General features: G+C 40.6%; 2 protein-coding genes across 3 annotated transcripts; both read right to left on the minus strand.

Moving 5' to 3' along the window:
* Positions 1-602: 602 nt before the first annotated feature.
* On the minus strand, positions 603-14,558 carry LOC118278441 (modular serine protease-like). Of its 2 annotated transcripts, none has more exons than XM_050703535.1 (13): positions 14,378-14,558; positions 12,940-12,988; positions 12,094-12,210; positions 11,521-11,658; positions 10,621-10,858; positions 9,911-9,984; positions 9,043-9,236; positions 7,360-7,575; positions 5,914-6,072; positions 4,471-4,589; positions 2,963-3,139; positions 1,993-2,149; positions 603-819 (listed from the first exon to the last, which is right to left on the minus strand). In XM_050703535.1, the coding sequence occupies exons 1-13, from the start codon at positions 14,418-14,420 to the stop codon at positions 614-616; spliced, it is 1,887 nt and encodes a 628-aa protein (XP_050559492.1). In that variant the 5' UTR covers positions 14,421-14,558; the 3' UTR covers positions 603-613. The 2 variants fall into 2 exon arrangements, with proteins under 2 accessions (XP_050559492.1, XP_050559493.1); XM_050703536.1 differs by lacking the exon at positions 14,378-14,558 and adding an exon at positions 14,053-14,262.
* A 2,259-nt stretch (positions 14,559-16,817) lies between these two features.
* On the minus strand, positions 16,818-18,116 carry LOC118278587 (DNA-directed RNA polymerases I, II, and III subunit RPABC3). The gene is made up of 2 exons (XM_035597865.2): positions 17,707-18,116; positions 16,818-17,032 (listed from the first exon to the last, which is right to left on the minus strand). The coding sequence occupies exons 1-2, from the start codon at positions 17,997-17,999 to the stop codon at positions 16,873-16,875; spliced, it is 453 nt and encodes a 150-aa protein (XP_035453758.1). The 5' UTR covers positions 18,000-18,116; the 3' UTR covers positions 16,818-16,872.
* Between the last annotated feature and the right edge of the window lie 134 nt (positions 18,117-18,250).

Consider the following 18,250-nt stretch of genomic DNA (forward strand, 5'->3'; position numbering starts at 1 on the left):
GTAGCAATAATTCCTAGCAGTAGTTCCAGGTATTAGCGCGTTCAAACAAGGCAAAGTCAGAGTCAATTTATTTATTTATATTAATCCTAAATTAGGCACTTTTGAAACGTCCTATTGAATTGTCCGCCAATCTGGCTGTCAGTGAAGCTAGGCAAACTATTTTTTTTTATTATGAAACACGCCGGTAAACGATCTTACGTATCACCTGTTGGTAAGCAATCGCAGCCGCCAATGGACACTTGAAACACCAGAGGCTTTACAAGTCCGTTGCCGGCTTTTTGGGGTTAGGAATTTAAGGGTTGTTGGGGAATCGGGGATTGGGATGATTGGGAAGGGGGAATTGGGCCTCCGGTAACCTCACTCACACAACGAAACACAACGCAAGCGTTGTTTCACGTCAGTTTTCTGCTCGGCCGTGGTATAACACCGGTCGAGCCGGCCCATTCGTGCCGAAGCATGGCTCTCCCACACTTAATCTATATATTTAAAAATCAATTGCTGCTGGGGTCTCCTGTAAACTCACACAAAGAAACACAACGCAAGCGGTTTTTCAATTTTTCATTCGTGGCGAAGCATGGCTCTCCCACACTTAAGTAAAACTGTTCCGTAATTATTATTTATTAACATTTAACAAATATTCTTGTACAAACAGTTGGTGAGTGAGGAGGTGTGTGAAGCTGGTGATAGTGTTGTTGCTGCAGTAGCTGCCGGCGTGGAAGGCGGTGGAGGCCACTCCTCGTAGGTAGTGGCGGTAGGTGCCACGCTCGCGCGCCGGGAACGTTAGGCCCCCTCCACTGTCGCGGAGACATAGGGCTATACCTGGAAATAAAACAACCAAGGAGCCTACTCTAATTCAACGAAAAACGAAGTTACGGACGAAACTTCGCAGATTGCATACTGCAATTCTATTTATTGGGAACTTTCGTGAACAAAAATGAACGAATGAAATGAAGATATGAAATTGAAACTAAAACTTTATTTCAAGTAATTCTATTAGTAAATCAATAAAACCTACGGCCGAAAATTAAACGAAACTTCGGATTCGAGAACCGGAGTAGGCCCCCGGATACTTAACCAGACCCTTTCGTATTTTTTTTCTATGGAATAGGTGGCAAACGAGCCCCCATCACCTGATGGTAAGCGATCAAGGCCGCCCATGGACTCCCGCAACACCAGAGAAGTCCCAAGTTCGACCTTTTAAAAAGGAGTATGCTCTTTTCTTGAAGGTTTGAAGGTCGTATCGTATGTACCTTTTCATGGACAGTAGGCCTCAGCTTAGTCGACTCTTACGACGATCTGATGGCTCTTTCTGGTTCTGGTCGGGGGCGAGCTACCCTTGACAGACAGGTGGTAGAGTAGACCTTAGCTTAGTCGACTCTTACGACGCCTGAAGGAAGAGTAAAGGGCGCTTTTCCACCAGAGATGTGCTACGCTACGTTGCTTTGGATGCGTTTGGCTTCCACCTATAATATTCATTGGTACACATAGCTTAGCACTGGTGGAAACGGACTCAGCTAAGCTATGTTCTTTTTTTTATATGGAATGATACGTGCTATGGATAACTTTCCTACTATCGATACATTGCATACTTAAACTGCGCATCTTCCTCGCACAGCTATTTCGCGGCAACGCATCTTCATAGCACATCTTCTGACTAACAGTGAAAAAAAACATGGTGGGTGAAACATGAGTTTATAATGTCTTTGTCTAATTATAAGTTTGAAATCGCCAACCTGCATTGAGCAAGCGTGGTGATTAATGTTCAAACCTTCTCCGTGTGAGAGGAGACCTTTGGTTAGCAGTGGCCACTTAAACCGTTGTCTGTCGGAACACAGATCTACGCGAGACACAATGTGTTTTCTATTGTGTCTTATATACCGACAGACAAGGGGTTAAAGGTTGTTAAATGTAACATGCTTACGTCCCATCATGACTTACATATGCCCGGTCTTTATTGCGACTAGGTTCGATTTCCAGGTCGTCTCTACATACCATTTTTATATCCAGCGCAGAATTTATCTCCAGTAATATAAGCTTTGTATTCCTCCGCTATATCCGTCAGACAGTCCGGCACAGACACGTACGGCATGTCCGCCACTCGGAGCACTTCGGAGAAACGGCCCTCCTCTGTCACTCCCCACCCTGCTACCTGTACATAGGAGAAAGACAGAAATAATCCTCAATCTTCAATCTCCAATCTTCAATCTCCAATCCCCAATCCCCAATTCCCAAACCCCAATCCCCAATCACAATCTCCAATCCCCTATCCCTAATCCCCATTCTCCAATCCCCAATCCCCAATCTCCAATATCTAAGCTCCAATGTCTAATCCCCAATGTCTAATCCCCAATGTCTAACCCCCAATCCCCAATCCCCGACCCCCAATCACAATCTCCAATCCCCTATCCCTAATCCCCATTCCCCAATCCCCAATACTGAATCTTCAATCTCTGAATCAGATTCTTCATCACATTATTGATTCAGTTTCATTCATTTATTCGTGCGAGATTCTCCATCACACATTACTTATTGATTTAGTTTTATCCATTCATTCGTGCGTACCTACATACATAAATACATAAGTATATTGTTAATTAAAAAATAACTTTATATAAAATACAAAATAATATGCACCTTTCCAACGCTAAACACTTTCAGCTGCCGGGAATCGCTCTCGTAATCGAAGTCGATGCACACAGGCCTCACATGTTGCGTGTACACCAAGTTGGAAACTAATCCTCAATCCCCGATCCCCAATCTCCAATCCCTAATCCCCAATCCCTAATCCCCAATTCAAATCCTCAATCCCCAATCCCCATCCCCAATCCCAATGCCCAATCCCCAATCCCCAATCCCCCATCCCCAATTCCCCATCCGCAATCCCCAATCCCCCATCCCCCATCCCCAATCCCCTTTTCCCTACGTATATTGATTTATACAAAATTATTATAATATATATCACCTTTCCAACGCTAAACACTTTCAGCTGTCGGGAATCGGCTTCGTAATCGAAGTCGATGCACACAGGCCTCACATGTTGCGTGTACACCAAGTCGGAAACTAGGGTGAGCAGAGATATATCGTCTTGGTAGTTGGTCGCAGCTCCTTGGAACCGATCCGGTACTCTGATCTCACGAATCTGGGAAAGATCAAAGTCAAAATTAAAGTATTTATTTCAACTCTAAGTGTGGGAGAGCCATGCTTCGGCACGAATGGGCTGGCTCGACCGGAGTGATACCACGGCCGAGCAGAAAACCGACGTGAAACACCGCTTTAGTTGTGTGGGTCAGGTTACCGGAGGCCCAATTCCCCCCTTCCCAATCTTCCCCATCCCCAATTCCCGAACAACAACCCTAAAATTTCTAACTCCTAAAAAGCCGGCAATGCACTTGTAACGCCTCTGGTGTTTTAAGTGTTCATAGGCGGCGGCGATTGCTTACCATCAGGTATTACGTCTGCACTATAACCGGCGTGTTTCATAAAAAAAAAAAAAACTAAACTACGAACAGGACTAGTAAAAAGTCGGCCCACTATCATCCCTACAGAGTGGACTTCCCTTGGGTGCGAACGAAACGGTTCGAATCCACGTTCCTAATCCGTGCAGCCAGGGAATGGAACAATCTGCCGGCTTCTATTTTTCCTGAGAAATACAACCCGGGTCTTTTCAAGATGAGAGTAAATAGGTACTTTCCAAGTCTGTGTGCTCCATCTTCGGCCACATCTTCACTTCGCCGTCCTGGCAGTAAGCGGGCTGGTGGCCAAACGCAGACTTATCAACGATAAAAAAAAATGAAGGTAAGCGTCCACAGGCCCGCGTCGTACGCATCGCACGCAACGGATTTTAGTTTGTCTTGTATAGAAACTCATACAACTGCGTCCACTGATCCGCATCGTACGGACCGCATCATCAGCAATGCCTACATGCGATGCGGCTTATGACGTCATACGGAATGCGTACCATGCGTGCGATGTCCGTTCGTACCATGTCTATAAATAAAATAATATTTATTTGTTTTATTCGATTCTATTTATAATGCCACTCAAAGTTTATAATGTCACGTCAACCGTGCAGTCAGATTTGGTAAGGACCCACAAATTAAATCCGTTTAATAAGAATAGTCTGTCAGTCTGTCCGTCAGTGAACATGTGTAGAAGTCGAAGAAACTCCATCGTTATTTTTTTTAAGATTTTAGTAAGCTTCACTCACATCATATCACGTCACACCCTCATGCATGAGAAGCAGGTGTCTTAAACCTCCGGGCGACCATGATTGCCACCCATGGACACTAAAAATACTAAAAAAAAAGAAAAGAAAAGAGTATACTCCTTTTTAAAAGGCCGGCATAGCACCTGTGACTACTCTGGTGTTGCGGGTGTCCATGGGCGGCGATGATCGCTTACCATCAGGTGACTCGTATGCTCGTTTGCCACCTATTCCTTAAAAAAATATTAGAAGAATTATATTCTTACGTCAGATATTTGCACGTTAGAGTCATTCGGATGGCCCCAGGTTCTATAAAGCTTGCCTGCCGCCACCACGAAGTTGGTAGGAGAGAGCAATCTACCTTGTGACCAGAAACAGTGAGCAGCTGTAAGAGAGACCGAAACATCTATATTTATTATTATTTTTTATATATATCATCACGCCTATAGTCCCCGAAGGGCTAGGCAGAGGTGCACATTATGGCACATAATGCCAATGTACACACATTTCACAATTCATGTTGTAAGTCCCATGTAATGTGGTGAGCCTATTGCCATTTACCGGGCACATTTCCAGACTCCGTGCTACCACTGAGAAATTTTCGAAAAACCGAAAAAGCCCAGTAATACTTCGCCCGACCCGGGAATCGAACCCAAGACCCCTTGCCCTGCAGTTGCACTTGCAACCACTCAGCCAACGAGGCAGTCATTTATTATCTATACTATATCTTTATTTTCGATACTACAAGGGTACTTTTCCACTAGAGATGTGCTATGTAGTTATGCTACAAAAATGTAATGGCTAAACTGTGGAACTATATGACCATTTCCACTGATACTAAACTATGTAGATGTGTGAGGAAGATGCGCAGCTCGAGTATGCGATGAAACGATAGTAGGGACACATGATGATGACACACATCTGTAGTCTGCCTGCATCCATAGCACGCATCATTCCATATAAAAAATATAGCTTAGCTGAGTCCGTTTCCAGAGCTGACGCATCCACAGAACGTAGCGTTAACAGCTCTCTTGGAAAAGCCCTTAAGCTGAAGAGTTTGTTTCTTTGAACGCGCTAATCTTCGGGACTACTGTTTGAATTGAAGAATTCTTATTGTATTATTAGAACTTATGACGGGATATTTACCATGTTTATTCACTTCGATGAGTTTCCGATATTTCGGTACTGTTGCAAGCGCCATGATCACGGATCGAAGTGAATAACCATGGTAAATATCCCGTCACTAGCTACTTCCGCGCGGTTTCACCCGCTCTGCTCGGTTCCTATTGATCGTAGCGTGATGATTTATAGCCTATAACCTTCCTCGGTAAATGCGCTATCCAACACAAAAAAAATTATTCAAATCGGATCAGTAGTTCCTGAGATTAGCGCGTTCAAACAAACAAACAAACAAACAAACAAACAAACAAACTCTTCAGCTTTATAATATTATTAGTATTAGTATTAGTATTAGTATATTAGTATTAGTATTAGTATAGATCAGTTCTAATAATAGTGTTAGTGACCATGTCAGTTTAAAAACTTATAATTCTTATTGAGTTGGATTGTCCATTTACAGCCGAGGAGCGGGTAAAATCACGCGGGAGTAGAGCCCAGTAACCCAGTAACCCACAAAGTCATCCGCAGTCCTGGTCGGGCATCAGTCCCATCAGTAGTGGACTTATGTCTCTTTCAGGTTCCTATCCTACCTGATATAACAACATTGTTCCTGATAATAGTGCCACTACACCACTGTTCGTGGCTAGTCCCCTTGAAGATAGCGACGTGCCAAGGTAGCTCGTTCCTCCTCGCTTCTCTTCCAGACCCCAGTAGCAAGGGGTCTGCAGGGTCTCCGAGCCTCCCACAGTCTATAACAAAACGATAAGATCAGTGTATAGTCAGTTTTGATTGAAACAAAATTGCCAAAAGCATGTTATCCGACTAATCCGACTAATATTATAAATGCGAAAGTTTGTCTGTGTGTTTGTTACTTAATCACGTCAAAACTGCTGAAGGGATTCAAATGAAATTTGGAACAGGGGTAGATTCTGGTGTGGAATAACACATAGGCTATGTTTTAACCTACGGAAAGGCGGGCGAAGAAGCTGGTATAATCTAGTCTTATTAATACCTATTATTATTTTATTGTAACTTTCGTGAGACATACTAATTTAATTATTATGTTATTGGCTTACTCACGTACTGTTTTGACGAGGAACTCGACTAGTTTCAAGCCATACTAGAGGCTCATATTCATGAGCAGCATTCCGCCACAATCGCCGCGTCGTGTGTATAATTAAAAAATACCTATTATAATTTTTTTTTAATGGGACAAGCCCGCCCCAACCTACCTTACCGCTGCAACTCCTGTGCACCAGGATCTACAGTAGATACAACCATGAAAACACCGGAACATTGAAGTCCAGCGCGTCCCAGGGAAATGAATGACTGTCTTGGATCCCGCAACGAAACAAATCAGAAGATGTTATTAGAGGAGAAGAAAAAGAAAACGATAGTTTCCACTTCTGTAGGTGAATTTAATGCAGGAGACAGAATGACTTAAGCCTAAATAAAGGCACAAAAGAGACTGCTAAACTGGGAGAAGCCCAGTCGCCAAGCACCACGGGTAAGATATGTATAAAGACAGTTACGATTAAAAAAAACCCCAAAAGCTTGATTAAATGCAAAATTTTGTGTGCTTGTTACTCAATCAAGTTAAAACGGCTGAAGGGATTCGAATGAAATTTGAAACTGGGGTAGGTTATGGTCTAGAATAACATATACTTAGGCTTTTTTGTCCTACAGGAACGCGGGCGAAGCCGATGGCATATATGTATATGAATACTAATATTATTAGATTAAAGTATTTTTTTAAATAACGTCGCCACATTAGAATTTTCTCATGTGTCGTGTGGGTGCGTTTACAAACATACAAGTTTACATACACATGTCACCCAGACCCGAAACAACAATTTGTGGATCACAAAAGCATGCCCGGTCAGACCAGACGCCAGCGCTCTCTATTCTCTAATAAACCTGAACCTCTTAAACTGCAATCTCCAAATGCCTGGCAAGCATAGAGAGTATGCAAGCCCTTATATATAGGAGACTCATAGCCCAGCAGTGGTCGGTCACAGGCTATTTATATGGCTTACCTGCTACACAAGTAACCATACGATCCCAGGTCCCATTCTCGCACCGCATCGGTAGTAGATCCACAGGGCTATAGTACACTGGTTGACGGCAGCGAGGGTAGATAGTGGCGCCATCTAGTATTTGTTCCTCGCAAGCTATGGTAGGGTCCAGAGTCTCGTCGTCGGGTGAAGAGCATCTGTATTCAACGCTGTCATGTTTTGGTAGAGTGCAGTAACCTGATGAAGAAATAGGTAGATAGATAGATTGATAGATAATTATAATCTTCACTACATAGCATAAAACGAAGTCGCTTTCTCTGTCCCTATGTCCCTTTGTACGCTTAAATCTTTAAAACTACGCAACGCATTTGGATGCAGTTTTTTTAATAGATATAGTGATTTAAGAGGAAGGTTTATATGTATAATACATGCATAATATATCATTATTGCACCCATGCAAAGCTGGGGCGGGTAGCTTGATAGGTATAAAAAAAATAATGTTATCGTATTTCTTACATTCGTGAGCTTGTTTGTGTGTTTGCTACTTAATCACGTAAAAACTGCTGAAGGGATTATGATGAAATTTGGAACAGGAGTAGATTATGGTTTGGAATAACACGAAGGCTAATTTTTATCCAAGGGAACGCGGGCATAGCCGCAGAAGGAGCTAGTATAACTAATATTTATTATAACGAAGTTGGTGGCAGAATCTAGTCTTATTAATATTATAAATGTGAAAGTTTGTGTGTTTGTTACTCATTCACGTCAAAACGGCTGAAGGTATTCGATTGAAATTTGCAACAGGGCTAGATTATAGTTTGGAATAACATGTAGGCTACTTTTTTTAATATTAAGAACCGGTAAACAAGCAGACGGATCACCTGATGGCAAGCAAGTGCGCCTTTGGGGTGTTAGGAATTAAAGGGTTGTTGGGGAATCGGGGATCGGGAAGATTAGGGAAAGAGGTAATTGGGCCTCCGGTAACCTCATTCACACAACGAAACACAACGCAAGCGTTGTTTCACGTCGGTTTTCTGCTCGGCCGTGGTATCACTCCGGTCGAGCCGTCCCAGCAGTGCCGAAGCATGGCTCTCCCACACTTATAATTTGAATGAAATTTGGAACAGGAGTAGATTACGGCTTGGAATAACACGCAGGCTATGCCGCCCATGGACACCCGAAACACCACGATGCGTTACAAGTGCGTTGTCGGCCTTTTGGGGTTAAAAATTTAAGAGTTGTTGGGGAATCAGTAATTGGGAAGATTTTAACCCACAGGAACGCTAAATATAATATGATATCACTACATAGTAGTCCCTATATCCCTTTGTATGCTTAAATCTTAAATCTTTAAAACTATAGGTACGCAACGGATTTTGATGCGGTTTTTTTAATAGATAGAGTGATTCAAGAGGAAGGTATATATGTATAATATTGCGCCCATACGAAGCTGGGGGCCTACTCCAGTTCTCGAATCCGAAGTTTCGTTTCATTTTCGGCCGTAGGTTTTATTGATTTACTAATAGAATTACTTGAAATAACGTTTTATTTTTAATTTCATATCAAAACCTATTTATTTATCTTCATTTCATTCGTTCATTTTTGTTCACGAAAGTTCGCAATAAATGGTATTGTAGTATGCAATTTTTCGTTGAATTGGAGTAGGCCCCCTGGTGCGGGTCGCTAATTAGCTATAAAACTTACGTGAACACTCCGGAAAGTCCTGTGACCATTGTCCCAAGTAGCAGAAGAGTGTGTTGGACCCTACGATGACATGCTGAGGGTCACAGGAGTACTTCAGTACCACACTAGGGAACATTTGGCCCGGCGCACCAGTAGAGTTGCCCCCTAAGGTATACCTACCATTCTCTGGGTAGGCTGGGAGAATGCAAATTGGCCTGGAACAGAACAATGATAAAATAATTAGCTTAACTATTAAGAAAAGAAATTATTAACGGCCAAAATTAATAACTGATTTTAATTCAAAGACTTTTTAAGTGGGGAAAATATCATAATGACATCTCCCACCTTGGGTGAAGCGAGAGGGAGTGTCAGACTCTAACTGACTAAACAACACCCCATTTCTATTCCTGTTCCGAGTTGGAACCTTGTGACCCGAAGGGTATTCGGCAGCACTAGTAATCCAAAGATTATTAATTGGATTGGAATTAATTCCATCAGCCATCTTCGAATTTCATCATCAAACCAGCTCGATGGTACCATCATATTGTATTGTCATCTAATCTACATACAATTACATAGTTTTATAACGATACGGCAATTAGAAGTGTGTGTCCACAGGCCCGCATCGTACGCATCGCACACGTCGTACGCATTCCGTATAACGTCATCAGTACGCATCGCATGTAGGCATTGCTGATAAAGCAGTGCGTAAAATGCGGATCAGTGGACGCAGTTGTATGAGTTTCTATACAAAACAAACTAAAATCCGTTGCGTACGATGCGTACAATGAGGGCCTGTGGACGCTTACCTTAATTCAGATTCTTAGATTTTATTACATACTTCGTTGCATGTCGACCTAATAAAAATGTATGTTAAGAAGATATTTACTTAGGCGTGGTGGCTGGTAGTATCCGATCACATAGGTCCTGCATCTCATCCGAACCATCTGCGCAGTCTCGAACCTGTAAATCAAAATACATTTATTTTTTATAATAAATACACATGAAGGCACATATCATACGCGCGAAAGCGCGTTCAGCAATTTGATTAGCCGGCTCGTATAAACCAACCAATCTGCATAGCACCGAACGCACTCTCTCTTCTCTCTCTTTAAACGTAATGTAAACTTGTATCAAGGGTATTGTTCCATAAAACTTTAGGGAACAAAGATTTAAGTTCTCTAAAATCGGAAAAGGAGGATCTTACGACCAGGCGAGGTGATCGTAGCTGGCGAGCTACTGCTCAACTGTTGTTCGTTGGGATGTTCTATCCATATTTATTTGTATGTAAAATTCCCATGTGTGATGTAGGATTTGTGACATCATCCGTTGATTTGTGTCGGTGATCGTCTAGGGAACAAAGATGTGCGTCTACTTTCATGTGTTGCCATGTAATAATAATAATATCATCTAATTTTATTAATACCCAACAGCCTTGACAACTACCTTAGGAGGCTGGGGTTGGGCGGATGGATCAAGAGCTTGATGCAGAAGGCAGTACTGCTTTTTATGTTTTTAAATGTTTTTTTTTTTTATAATTAAATATTTAAAAATGTAATCAACAAGTATGGTAAATAAATAAATAATAATATCACTTACACCATCGCAAGCAGCTCTCGGATGCGCACATCCCCCATACGCGCACCGAAACAGCGGCGGCACGCACTCCGCCTCAGCACATCGAGCCACCGTCTCATCAGACCCGTCAGCACAGTCCACGTGGCCATCACACCTCGTTGGCTCCTTCAGGACCTGGCCATCATCACACGTCTGCCGTAAGCTCCTACAGTCCACCGCTGGTGAATACTGACGTTCCTCTATTATGCGTTCTTCGCAACTGGAAAGAAATAATCATCATCATCATTTTTTTTATGGAATAGGAGGCAAACGAGTCACCTGATGGTAAGCGATCAGCGTCGCCCATGGACTTCTCTTAATCATCATAAAGAGTTAGGGAACATTCAAGTTTAACGATAGGCGGATTAGTGGTTTTTGCTGTGGATGCGTTTGGCTTCCACTAATTATATTAATTGGCACAATTGGACTCAACTAAGCTTTTTTTCGTAAACGAGCAGACGTATCACCTGATGTAAGTAATCGCTGCCGCCCGTGGACACTTAAAACACCAGAGGCGTTACAAGAGCGTTGCCGGCTTTTAAGGAGTTAAGAATTTAAGGGTTGTTGGGGATTCGGGGATAAGGAAGATTGGGAAGGGGGAATGGGCATCCGGTAACCTCACTCACACAACGAAACATAACGCAAGCGTTGTTTCACGTCAGTTTTCTGTGAGGCCGTGGTATCACTCCGGTCGAGTCGTGCATTCGTGCCGAAGCATGGCTCTCCCACACTTTTTAGTAACAATGACTGCCTCGTTGGTCGACGGGTCGCAAGTGCCACTGCCAGACAAGGGGTTTCGGCTTCGATAAGATCGGGCAAAGTATTGCTGGGCTTTTTTCAGTCTCTCCCACACTTTTGTTTATTGTTTTAATTACAACTTACATATGGAAATCAGTGAAGTCATTCCTGCAGAGAGGCACCAGCTCATCGGAATTGTCGACACAGTCCTGCTTCTCATCACATCGAAGCGACAGGTCGATGCACGCGCCGTACGTGCAGCGGAACTCGTCTATTGAACATCTATTAAGGACATAAAAGTATTTTATTGTATAGGCTGGCAAATAAGCAAACGGATCACCTGGTGGTAAATTAAAACACTAGAGGTAGGGGATTTGAGCTTGAAAAGCAGGAACGGGGTGGTTTTTAGACAGTAAAAGTCTGACACTCTCTTTGGCCTCACCCAATGTGGGAGAAGTCAATGGATGACTTTCTCCCATCCAAAAAAAAAGTTGGGGTTTCGGGTCTGGGATTGAAGAATAATCTCCCATGACGTAACACAAAACAAGCGTACTAGTTTCTTTTTAATGGCATAAGCCTGTAAACGACCAGTGGTATCAATCCGATCGAGCCAGCCCATTCGTGACGAGGTATGGCTCTCCTACACTTGGTTTTCTGTAAGTGGTATCACTCCAGCCTCTGTAGCATAGCTCTCAAATACTTAAAATTATTACTCACGTATTGTTCCTACAAAGAGGGAAAGTCTCGTCGCTTCCATCAGGGCAATCCGCTTTGCCATTACACTGGCTTGTGAGTGGCACACACGCGCCATTCTTACAGCGAAACTCATCTTTGCTGAAACAGTTACATTAAATATACAGTATGGAGATCACTCATATGATTTAAATGAAACTACAAGTAGTACTCGTCCACAGAAACATAATACAACTAAATATTACGACTAAAACTGAAAATACAAAAAAAAACACCACTTCTTTAACACATTGAACGCGGTGGTGGTCACCAATGACTGACATTAGCGGAGGATTTGCTTTCAACAGATTTGTATAGGCAGTATAAAAAAGCTGTATGCTAGCAGTCCGCGCGTTGTCAACCCGCCGTGAGCTTTTTCATAGTAAAAAACGCCGTGCTGCAGCCGTGCCGTGGCCGTGTCGTTAGTGTGTACCTAGAAGAAAGAGTAAACCGCTCCTTGCACCCGCTGGTTATATTCTCTGCACCACCCAAGAGTCAGACAGGCAGAAAATGCCAACGACATTATGTCCGCCCATGTATATGTGTGCATAAAGCTTTTAAATAAATAAATGAATGATTAACTGCACGGTTGGTGCGGAGGCTGGGAAACCGGCCGCCACGCCATTGCGTGGCAGGTTCAATTCCCGCACGGAGTGACTTTTTGTGTGATACACAAATTGTTGTTTCGTGTCTGGGTGTCATGACATGTGTATGTGAACTTGTATGTTTGTAAACGCACCCACGACACAGGAGAAAATCTTTGTGTGGGGCAACGTTAAAAAAAAAGAATAAAAAACACGTGTAGAAGATAAAATCAATCAATCTACTTACCGACATGTTTTCTTCCGGTATCGATGTTGGGCGAAAACACATGATGTCACTGAAACCATTTAAAATGATAATCATTTTTTTTTAACACATTAAAATTTTTTTAAGAGTTAGGTTTCATTCAAACGTTCCGTATTTTTGAGAAAAAAATCTGCAGGTGATAAAAAACAAGCTATATCTATAATCTATAATCTATAATTCTATCTTTCTATAATATAATATTATAAAACTGAACAGTTTGTTTGTTTGTTTGAACGCGCTAATCTCAAGAACTACTGGTCCGATTTGAATAAATCCTTTTTGTGTTGAATAGCGCATTTATCGAGGAAGGCTATAGGCTATAAAACATCACGCTATGACCAATAGGAGCCAAGCAGAGCGGGTGAAACCGCGCGCAAGTAGCTAGTATTGTATAATCTTAGTTCGGTAGTCGAACTTGCATGACTTATTACCTACCTATTTAATGTCATTGGCCTAAAATTGATTTGACCCTGACACCTAATCGCGATACTCGTATCATGGGGAAATTCCCTGGCGCAAAAACTAACTATCAGTATTTATCTTAAAATGCGAAAGTTTGATACTCAATCACGAACAAACGGCTGAAGGGATCGGGAAGAAATTTGGAATAGGGGTAGATTATAGTCTGGAATAACACATAGTACTACGAATCTTACATACATACTTCTTTCGCTTCATCAACAGTCATCAGTCTTTTCATGTATGCTTGTCGGTTAAGGGTAATTTACTTTAAGTTTGGGGGAGCCATGCTTCGGCACGAATAGGCCGGCTCGACCGGAGTGATACCACGGCCTCACAGAAAACCGACGTGAAACAACGCTTGCGTTGTGTTTCGTTGTGTGAGTGTGGTTACCGTAGGTCCAATTTACTCTTCTTCCCAATCTTCCCAATCCCCGATTCCCTAACAACCCTTAAATTCCTAACCCCCAAAAGATCGGCAACGCACTTGTAACGCCTTTAGTGTTTCAAGTGTCCGTGTGCCGCGGCGATTGCTTACCACCAGATAATCCATCTGCTCGTTTACCGGCTTATAACATAAAAAAAACTATCGTATTAAATTTTTAAATAGGTACGTAAGTAAAACACAACACTCACCGAACAACACGATAACAAAAGTTTTTAAATTAAACAAAAACATCACGATTTTTAACGAACGTTCTCAAAATATGTCATAATTATTATTATATACATAATATTAAATGATATTTATTATAGTAAATAGGTTACAACGTAACTCTTTTACACGTCAATCTCTTAAATAACTAGATGAGGCCGATTAAATGTCAACTGTCTACCGTGGATCGGACGCTACTAGTGGTTATAACATAGTAAAAAGATAACCAAATGTTATTGTTTTATTGTTTGTACCCAAATGTTGAATTGATAATAGTAGTAAACGTAAGTAAAACACAACACTCACCGAACAACACGATAACAAAAGTTTTTAAATTAAACAAAATCATCACGATTTTTAACGAACACTTTTAAAATGGCGGATTTATGTCAAAATTATTATTATATACATAATATTAAATGATAAATGATATTTATTTTTGCAAATAGGTTACAACGTAACTCTTTTACACGTCAATCTCTTAAATAACTAGGAGGTTAGCCTCTGATCGTGGATATCCCGATTAAATGTCAACTGTCTACCGTGGATCGGACGCTACTAGAGGTTATAATATAGTAAAAAGATAACCAAATATTATTGTTTTATTGTATGTACCCAAATGTTGAATTGATAAGGTCAGTGTTAAGTATGTTTAAAAATAAAACTTACGGCTAGGCCCATGGACACTGAACACCAGATGCGACAAGTGCGACGCTCTCTGGGAAAAGCCAGTGATTTTGCGAGACGCCTTGCGTGTTTGTACCTATGTTTGATATGTTATTTTCTATTTTAATTTAATGTAAATGTACCTAATGACGTGACTGAATGACTAAATTAAGTCACTTGTACAATTGATACTTTTTTGCGATGCATCGCCGCAATGCGGTGTTGTGGATTCGCCCTTACGGTATCTACATTGAGACGCGACGCGACGTTGGGAAAAGCCAGTGATTTTGCGAGACGCATTGCTTGAAATGTGTATCTTTCTGTGGAGATAAAAATATAGTTGTGTCGCGTCGCGTAGCGTCTTGTCATGTTTCAGTGTTACGCGACATCCTGCGTGAGCGATCTAGACGCGAAGGCGATACAACGCGGCGCGAACGCGATCAATTGTCTTGATATCGCTCACCTAGTAATATATTGGTTTACGTGTTTAAAAGTGGATATCAATCTATTTATTTCCATACACATGACACCCAGACCCGAAACAACAATTTGTGGATCACACAAAGAGGTAAACTATGCGTAGCACAATTAGGCTTCGGTTCCCACACGGTGGGAACCGAAGACGCGGTGCCTACACGTTTTTGTTTATAATGACAGCTGATTGCCCAGCTACCGCGCCAACCGTGCAGTCGATATTGGCTTCTAGAGCAATGTCGCGTAACACTCAGACTTTGAGCTGATAGCTGAACTTAATTTATTTTTATTATCATACCTGAATTGATACTATTTTTTATTTTAATGTCCGTCTCCGTCCGATTATTACAAAATATTAGAGACATTTTTTTTTTCTTACAGAAACAAATTCTATCAAAGATGTAGTATCAGTTTGAAATATCGCGTGACGTCATTTCTAGGTACATTTTATACGTAGAAATGATGTATTTGCTCCCAATCCTAAACTTTGATTCGTTTTATCTATGTATTGTTATCTTATAGGTATGTATGACAAAATAAAAAATAACGTGTCTAATATTTTTGCATACCTAACTGACGGACTAAATAGATTTTAAATTTTCATACCCCGTCATCATCCGTATTATAATAGATACAAGATAATAGACAGAAAAAAGTTTCATTCATTGCGATATAAAATAAAGACAATTATTTTTAAAATACATACTTCCTTTACAATAGAAATATAAACTGAACATAGCCTCAGGGACACGAAGGGTGCTCGATCAAATCACAGCGGTAGTTGTGTGGAGGCGTGAAACTTTGCTAATAATATGGGAACAATTCTGTTCTAACGAGGCACCCCGCTGTGACATACGCTTGCTATTATTTCAAGCGTGTGATATGAGTATTGAATTAATAATAATACGATCAGTTTTGAAGTTTGTTTGTCTTGTTAACCTGATTGTTAAATAATTTAATGTATTTTTCTTATTAAATCTTTATGTATAAAAATTATTTTGCTGTTTATTACTCTCGCTAAAACTCGCGAATTGCTGGAACGCTTTAGCTAATTTTGGTCTTGAATTACTTGTGGAAGTCCAGGGGAGGTTTAAAAGGTGAGAAAAAATGTGTGAGACGGTACGAAGTTTGCTAGGTTAGCTAGTATTATTTTTAACAGTTTTGGAGCAAATTTTAACATATTTTTTTGTAGATAATTCCTTAACGCCATCTAGTACTGAATAGATGAATTAATAGTTGATTATCAGCGCCATCTATTAGCCAAACCATAAATTATATTTATTGAAAGTACTACTATTGCACGGCAGATGACAATGCTATAAAATTGTATTGGACCATGTATCCTACACTAGATGGCAGTGTAACCTTTTGAATACAACATGTTTCTTTTTTAATTCTCAGGTCGGTCATAATGGCGCGGCAACGCACTTGTAAACGCCTCAGGTGTTTCGGGTGTCCATGGGAGGTGGCGTTTGCTTACCATCAAATGATCCGTCGGCACATTTGCCGGCTTGAACACGCTCTCGTTTTGATTACTTTAAATGTAAAGCAAACTCATACTAAAGGCACTGACCATCAGACACACATAAAAATAAAACCAAAAAAATACACTTAAAAAATATAAAATTTATTCTTAATCTAGCCTAACAGTAAACATAACTTTAGAAAGCTAACTTCTTCATTAACAAGTACATGTGCTGATCTACTTCGAACCCGTGCAAGTTGTTTGCATCGCCCTGCAGTCGCATTAGAAGGCCTCCGAATGATACGTATGCTGCTAATCGGGACGCTGGCTCCATGGCTGCCTCATCTCCTTCTATCCTGTAGACAATATTAGTATTGTTATAAATGTGAAAGTTTGTATGTTTGTTAGTTAGTCAATTATGTGAAAATGGCTGAAGGTATCGGGATAAATGAGTAGCATTAGCAGATAAAGTAGATTAGATGAGTAACAGCGCGACAGGTTCCGCATTGTGTGTCGTAGAATGCTGCTCATGAATATGATGAGTATGGCTTGAAACTAGTCGAATTCTTTATCACATTATTTTGTGAGTAAACCAAAATACATAACAATAAATTGATCAGGATGAAACTTGGAACAGCGGTAGATTATGGTGTGGAATAACACATGGATGGTAATTATTTCTTCCCAAAATTATAAGAGAAAATAGTTAATTAAAAGTTTAAGTGAATCAATGATTATGTTTAATTATTAAACTAGTTTCAAGTCAACCCAGTCTATGAGGACAACCCTGTGGGATCAAACTTCAGCTCAATAGGGTCTTTGACTGAAGGGAACATCAAGTTTAAAAGTTTAAACAGGCTGCTGGATGATGTTATAAACAATATATTAGAAATAATACCATGCAGAAACTTTTACCACAAAATTGATATTTCTAATGCCACTATTATCTTTCAAACATATTGTAGGGCTGATCTATTAATGTATTTATAGCAAAAAGGTTTTAAATGTTTGCATTGTTGATAAAACTAACCTGTAAACCTTTCCGGACATCACATATTCGAAACTGTCGGCGCGATTTCCCTCCGTTTCTAGAGGGTTCCATTCACCTCCGTCAGGATAACCATTCTCTCTAAGAGTCGTAGCAAGCACTAATCTAAACTTATCACCCAATTCCATTGGATATATCCATGAATTGATGTCCAAAATTAAGTCCATTTTAAAAGATTCTGATTCGCAATGCAATCGGCTGCAACGATCAAATTTCTTGCCTTCCGGGTCAATATCTTTCACATTGAATATATCTTCGAATAATACACCGGCCATTTTATGTATTTTTTAATATATTAGTTAAGAAAAATTGTTTTTACAATAATAACACGATTTTCAACACGCTTTTTTGACTCAAACAAAATATGCCACAAATGACGCTTTGACATTAATTTGCTGAACGTTGGTAGAATTGGACGTTGGCGTTCGGATACACACAACATATTTACACAATTTTTAGTTTCCTTGAAAAATAACTTGTTATTAATTAGAAAGAAAAGGATAATAATTATTATTGTGACATTTTT

Source organism: Spodoptera frugiperda, chromosome 24 (genome assembly GCF_023101765.2).
Source record: "Spodoptera frugiperda isolate SF20-4 chromosome 24, AGI-APGP_CSIRO_Sfru_2.0, whole genome shotgun sequence".
Taxonomy (NCBI): Eukaryota; Metazoa; Arthropoda; class Insecta; order Lepidoptera; family Noctuidae; genus Spodoptera; species Spodoptera frugiperda.

Bases quoted from the DNA above. Each gene is read 5' to 3' on its own strand.
- LOC118278441 (XM_050703535.1), bottom strand. From the start codon at position 14,420: ATGATTTTGTTTAATTTAAAAACTTTTGTTATCGTGTTGTTCG. The intron at 9,237-9,910 runs GTAAATATCTTC...GTTCTGTTCCAG, and splicing joins CTACCAGCCACCACGCCTAA to GCCAATTTGCATTCTCCCAG. The intron at 3,140-4,470 runs GTAAGAATATAA...GATCTTTCCCAG, and splicing joins CTAACGTGCAAATATCTGAC to ATTCGTGAGATCAGAGTACC.
- LOC118278587 (XM_035597865.2), bottom strand. From the start codon at position 17,999: ATGGCCGGTGTATTATTCGAAGATATATTCAATGTGAAAGATATTGAC. The intron at 17,033-17,706 runs GTTAGTTTTATC...TATTGTCTACAG, and splicing joins ATGTCCGGAAAGGTTTACAG to GATAGAAGGAGATGAGGCAG.